General features: G+C 40.9%; 1 protein-coding gene across 2 annotated transcripts in view; it reads right to left on the bottom strand.

Moving 5' to 3' along the window:
• Positions 1 to 207: 207 nt before the first annotated feature.
• HSPA12A (heat shock protein family A (Hsp70) member 12A) overlaps positions 208 to 6,725 on the bottom strand; it is an 81,635-nt gene continuing 75,117 nt past the window's right edge. For both annotated transcript variants that reach the window (XM_075717785.1, XM_009483506.2), the window contains exons 8-12: positions 6,095 to 6,181; positions 5,419 to 5,523; positions 4,065 to 4,323; positions 2,289 to 2,392; positions 208 to 842 (exon numbers count right to left, since the gene is read on the bottom strand). In XM_075717785.1, coding sequence (XP_075573900.1) covers positions 208 to 842; positions 2,289 to 2,392; positions 4,065 to 4,323; positions 5,419 to 5,523; positions 6,095 to 6,181 — 1,190 coding nt within the window. The remainder of the gene's footprint in view (positions 843 to 2,288; positions 2,393 to 4,064; positions 4,324 to 5,418; positions 5,524 to 6,094; positions 6,182 to 6,725) is intronic.

The following is a 6,725-nucleotide window of genomic DNA, read 5'->3' as shown; positions in this document are numbered from 1 at the left end:
TGGAACTTCTGCTCCCAAAACTTTTTAAGGGTCTTTCAAAATCCAGTCTTTGGTCATCAAAGGGCACAAACATGACATACCCCACCTTACTAGCTGTTCTCATATAGCCTGCTGAAATTCAAGTTGATTATATGATATATGAAAGTCAAAAAATGGAATAGTGGAAGATCAGTCGCACAAACAGGCTGTGGTGGGGGAAATGGGCTGTTAGTAGTTTAAGAAATCAATACCAACTTTGACACTTTTAGAGGTGGCAACATCAATGGCCATGGCTTTGATTTCAGTGTCCCCAAACTGCATAAGTGTTTTGATCTCCCGCCGGTTTGGCACTGAAGCATCAGTTCCTGTAAGATCCAGGCGAAGGGTGCCACACTTTTTCACTCCAGATTCAGTGATGAAGCTGACATTATCTTGTTCTGAGCTATAGATATTGATCACTATTACTAACTGAGAAGGTTTGGCAGGTGTGTAACTGCGTGTCACAGTTTCTCCAAGGGCTACAGATTGGTCGGCTGAGATGAATTTGTCAAAGACATCAGTGCACCAGCGTGTGCCATCTTTGATTAGAAGCTTCTCTGGCGGATGCTTCCCTTCCACAAACCGATTGAGCACACCCACACCGTAGGTGAGAGGTGAACGCCGCACTTTGATGACAGCAGGGTCTAGACCAAAGAGAACAGCTCCTTTGAGGATAGTGAGCCCCACATCCTGAGGAATGATGACTCGACATCTTGAACCAAAAGCGCTCTGGACAGCTTGTTGGAGTAAGGGGGATTCAGCGAAGCCACCCACCAGGAACAGAAACTTGACATTGGTCACTTCTGGCTTATCAAACACATCACCTAAACAGAAACAGAGCCCATTCAATAGGGGAAAATCCACTGTGACAAGGCAATGCAGATGAATCTCCTAATGCCTGAGTGCACTGAACATCCCATGCACATGCACAAGATCTGAAACTGCCGCATCTATGCCCACACTGCCACTGCCAGCGTGCACTAGTTCCACTTCTGCAGTCTCTGCTGTAGTCTGTTTCACTGCGAATGGAAACTTACCTCAAAGCATGCAATATTTCTAAAGTGGCACTTAAACCAGAATTTTTATTTAGCTTCTATCAGTGAAGGGAGACATGGATTTCTTGCAAAGAAATCCTGGCAGTCACATCACGGGTGGTAGGGAAACAGACACCATCTTGCCACTTCAAGTATCAGTGAGATATTCCCAAACCTAACTGATTCACATATCCTTTACTGCATTCCAGATAAGTCACTCCATTTTAAATTCACTTACTATTTCTGACCCTAACATCTTAACCACAACATGTACCGACTGCAAAATAATACCTCCTTACATTTTTACAGATGTTCCTTCTTAGCTTAAGCCCACACCCCTACTTTCAAGAAAATCATACAGTTCAGTTGTATGCTCACCCTTAGTTCAAATAACCAAGGCAGCATGACTGACGTATCTGTCACAACTACTGTAATTCTAGACCTCTACCTCCCTCCTCACATATAAGCTGCTCTGTACTAAGTTGTGAGCTCTCAAAATTTATCTACTAATTCCGCATATATAGCGAGTAAAGGTGGATATTCCACTCCAAATACAATTCAGTTAGTGCTTTGTAATGTGTAGAACAGCAATACTTTGCTCAGTACATATATAATACTTTACTTGATACAAATCCAATCTTCCACCAGGAAGACTTCAAATAATAAATTTCCTGATAAGCCTATGTCACTTCCCATTACTGCATAAATAAATTCAGTGCTGCTTAAGCCATGTCTGGAAGTACTTTTAGCATGATGCATCATTTAGTATTTGTGTTTTAGAGATGTCAGTGATTTGGACAGTCATGAACAAATGTGACTTTTTAAGTCCTTCCACTGAGCAGAACTGAACTAGAGGTCTTAATAACAGGAATAATTAGAAACTAGTTACGTCCCTGGCATTATTTAGTTGTTGCCTGAAACAGGAAAAAGAAAAGCAGGATCTGGGTTAGTCAGTGCATTTCAGCCTTCTGAAGGCTCGCAGCCCTGAATGCGCAGAATAATTTAAGCTTAGGCAGTAACAGGACTAAATCACACTCAATGTGTAATGTCCTCTATTTTTATTATTTTCCTAACTACTTTGTAGAGAACTACAAGTTTCAGAACTAAATTCCTTGCCCACATTTGGTGCATACTAGTGGGGTTGTTTTACTTTAGTTCCAGTTATTGGTTTGAAACAGGTAAGCAAAGCTTCAGTTTCAGCTCAGCCAGAAAGTGGAGTTACACACAGACACTTACTAAGGTGCTGAACAATCTGGTCAATTGTAGGTTTGAAAAGAGCATTCATTGCATCCGGGCTCATCCTCAGCATTCCCTGGGAGGACCACTTCACGAAGTCCACACTGGAAAAGAACAGTTAGGAAGGACATGAAAACATTACAGCTGAGCTGTAAGGAACAGCCAAGCACTCACAAGACACAATGAATAAATAAATTAATGAGTTTACAGAATCTGCATGCATTTTGCTTGGAAGAAAGGGCTTCACCTCACCCTAGCCCCATACCAACTGCAGCAATGTAAAATTTCAAGGGAGAATTGTTATTTTTGCTTCTCTAATTGTTGTTTTCTTTGCCTGATTGCCTTCTGTAGCACTACCAATGCTCAGCTGCTTCCTGAAACAGCTGGCAGCCAATTCAGTGCCCGCTCATCTGAAACAACACTGATTCATTCCCAGAAGGGCAACATTTAGATTATAGCAGCAGCAGGCCAAAGCCACTGGAAACACACAAGCAAGTATGGGAAGCCTCAGGAGGCAGAAGGGCACACAGCATTTTTAATGAGGCATAACATTTGTTAAGTGAACACAGGCATTATGTTATTCCATCACTGATGCACATCCATATAGCTCAGTAATCTCCTTTTCATTCATGCACATTATATGTCACCTTTATACTCTTTCTATCCCGTTATCCAATTAATTTTATTTTATTTGAAGGGAACATTTAGCATTCCCTCTAAAATTCACCATTAAGACTATTAATGAGAAGGAGATGGTCTTGTGAGGGGGAGTATTTCCAGAAATTTTTAATGATTTCAGAACCTCGGTCTCATTTAGGAAGTGACTCCGAGCTGCATTCCAAGTCATTTAGGCTTAAAGTACATTTACCAATAACTTTAGGAAGAGATGCAGGAGTTTCAGCCTGCATGCTACATTCAACATTCACTGGATTAAAAAAACGCAGAAAGAAGCCAAGGTACAGGTACTAAATATCATGTCTTCCGCTCTCAGGTCCCAAGCATTCTGCCCCAGATTCACAGGCTCTCTTGTTCATTCCCTTTGATGCCATTAACCTCCAGGTCTCCTGTAGTATATAACTTCAAAAGATGCAGAATGTCCACTTCTACTTTCTCCTCACTTCCTTTTGCATAGCAGCCCGTGACCTCGTCATTTAGGGTGCTTTGTTGATACTTACAACGAGGAATTAAAACCTCTGCAGGGAATTATGTCTCCCCATCTACTGAGCAAAGGATCTAACTGTAACATACTAGGAGAAAAGAAAGCCTGCCGTGACTTCAACAGAAGAATGCTTTCCTCTTGCAGAGCTCTGTGCAACAGTGTATGTTTTCACTGGTGATCTTGTACTATTCATAACTTTCCTCAAGTCATGAATATACTTACACATCTCACTCAAGATGTTAAGGCCTCTGGGCCTTAAGCTGCTAGGTAACTAATTTGAGACATCAAATCCTGTATTTGATCTGACCTTCCTAATTAACACGTAAGAGACTCAAAATATATGGTCACATTCAGGAAAGTGATGCAGTGGTGGCCTAACGAAAGTCATAGAAAGCAATACCAGGAGAGTGCAAGTCTTGTGTAGAAAAGCTTTTGCAAGAGATCGATCAGAACTTTTCATTCTGGAAACTGCACTTCAGGCAATCCCATTTTCTCATCCTTACATTACATTTTTACATTGTTATCTTTCAGTCTACATGTAATTAGGGTATTTTAATTATTTGTCTTTGCGATCAGTAGTTAATTCTGCATCCATTTGGGTTCAATCATCTACTCACTTGCTTTTCCTCAAGGCATGTTCTACACTGTGACCTCGAAACTTCTTGTAATAGTCAATGAAGGAGAAAGGCAGAGTGATGTTTAGTGGATTGGTCCTGTCTGGAGCTGCTGCGCGTTTACGGGACTCAAATGCTATCATCAGATCTACCCAGGCAGCAGGACGCTTGATTTTAAATTGCTCAATAAAATCTTCTCCAAATATTTTACACAGGAGCTTTTCAAATTCATAGTCCACACCTAGAGACCCATATGGTCCACCTGTATTACAAACAAAACACAGCTTTAACATTCTGAACTGCTTACTAGATTTCAAGTTGACCAAATACACATCAGATTGACACTACTAGGACTGCCATAGGAGAAGGTCTACAGAAAGAGGTTATCTTTTCTAAATATAACAGTTGGTCTAATACAGAACACAATCTTACCTTTGCTTCACTTTAACTCCTATACCATCATAGCCACTGTAACATTACCACTATAAAACAGAAACATTTTTTATTAGAAGCAAAGGAAACTGCCTCCTTATCCACACATGAGAAGGTGTGAGTTGGACTCCTATTCAGGAGTAGACAGACTTGATGTACGGTGCCCCATTTGCTCTTACTAGGTTGTTTCCTGAGGTCATCTTACAGCCACCAAGACTGAGAATGCTCAGTGATGAACCATACAGATGAAGACTAACTCAGTATGGAGACAGAGGAACAAATAACAGGCTGTCTTATGTGGGCAACAGCTTAGTCACAGGACAAAGTCAAAAGGGATCTGGAATTCAGGAAGGGAATACTGTTCAAGGAATTGTACTTTATATCTTTGTTGCGGGCCAATCATTGTACCTTTTTCCCAGGGTACAATAGAACTTTCTTGCTACACTGTCTTGAAATTACTGGAATAGATAAGCTTCCCCTGAAATCTAGGGAAACTTCTGTTCTGTCAACAGTCAAGACAAGATCCTTGTAACACTCAGCTATTCATATCTCCACAGTACCTCTCTGAATACCTGGACAGAGCAGCAATACACAGGTGACCTCTCAAAGGACAAGAAGATGATGACTACTAGCAGAAGTCAGACCAGGACCACAGCAGGAGGTCATGGCCTGAATGGGAGTGAATAACACAGGAGATGGCAGTCCCTCACCCTTCAAACATGAGTTTTACCATCCCAAAGCGCCAAAAGCATTAAGTGTTTTACCCTTGTCTACTGACCAGTAGCTAGGTTATACTAATTTTGAATGCTGGTCTTATTTCAGGAAGAACTGTTAGTGAAATGTAGTGAATAATAAAGGCATACATTCCCTTCACTGAGAAGTAAAAATATTACATAAATAAAGCAAGCAGTGGAAGTGACATTACCTGTTGCCTTGTATAGCTCCTTAAGATGTCCTTCAGGGAGCCTTATCTGATGGACAGTCATATCCACTGTGCCTCCTCCACTGTCAACGACGATGTAACGGTCACCTAGTTTGCCAAAGGAATAGGCAAATGGTATTTACATTAACATTATGACAACAGCATATTGCAATGAAAACTTCTCAGGGGCATTATCATCATGAGAGATAATGACTTACAGAAAGTCATGAATGTCTATGTTGAAGACTTGATCTTTTTTAGTAATTATAATGCAATGATTGACAATAAATATGAAAATCAGATGTCAAAAGCTATTGATTTAGCACAGATGAGAAGTGGTTTAGTAGAATTGCTCATGCTGCTGGTGTACATCCTACTACGTTACCAAAGTAATACTATGGCATTTTTACAAGGCCTATTCTGAGGAAAATATTCTGGTTGCATATTAGCACCTGGATTCCTTTCTACCATCTCCTTAATACACTGTATTTTGCTAGAGCATACAGAATAGCAGTTCAGCCTTAGTAACTAAGACCAGCACATGAACTTCTATTTTTTTCTTTTCCTATTTATAATCACTGTGAGAACAATGCAGTGCACAGCACATTTGTGGGAAACACAATGTTTGCCTGCAATATAGAACCAGTGAGAGCAAAGTTTATTCAAGAAAGGACACTACCTTCCTCCAGTTCGGACCAGATCTCTCCTATGACATTTTCCACCAGAAAGGTACGACTCTGTCGATTACGACGGACATGTTCCTTAGCTAGTCATTGACAGAGAAAAAATTACGGAGTATAAGAAAGCATGAAGAAGTTGATATCATAAGCTGCAGGAAACAAGTGCAAGCAGGCTGACAGATCTGTATGTATCACTTCTTAACAAAAAAATTTTTTTTTTTAATTTAAACAAAAATTATTGCATTAGAATTGGGAACATCATAATGTTGTTCCTACATAGAAGGAAAAATGTTTTTCAGCCACACTGATCTTCCTTGATACTAATTGGATTAAAACCAATAACCTAACATGAAAGTTATAAACAGGTCTGATTCTTTTTTTATAATATTCAGGTTTTTAAAGTGCCACCTGGAACCGGGTGGGCTCGTAGCCAGCTGTGCTCGGCACAGCCTCTGCCACCCCGTGGCAGCCCCGGCCCGCTGCCAGACCAACCTGTGCTGCCCGGGGCCGGGGAGACAATCCCCACATTTCCAAAAACCACTGCTGATTTTGGGTGCTTAGGCAAAGACGCCTCCCAAGCCCTTCAGGACGTTGATCTGTCTCAAAACAAGCAGCCAAAAGCACTGCTTC

This window comes from Pelecanus crispus, chromosome 10, assembly GCF_030463565.1.
Source record: "Pelecanus crispus isolate bPelCri1 chromosome 10, bPelCri1.pri, whole genome shotgun sequence".
Classification (NCBI taxonomy): domain Eukaryota; kingdom Metazoa; phylum Chordata; class Aves; order Pelecaniformes; family Pelecanidae; genus Pelecanus; species Pelecanus crispus.
This window is presented reverse-complemented; position numbering and strand designations above follow the sequence as displayed.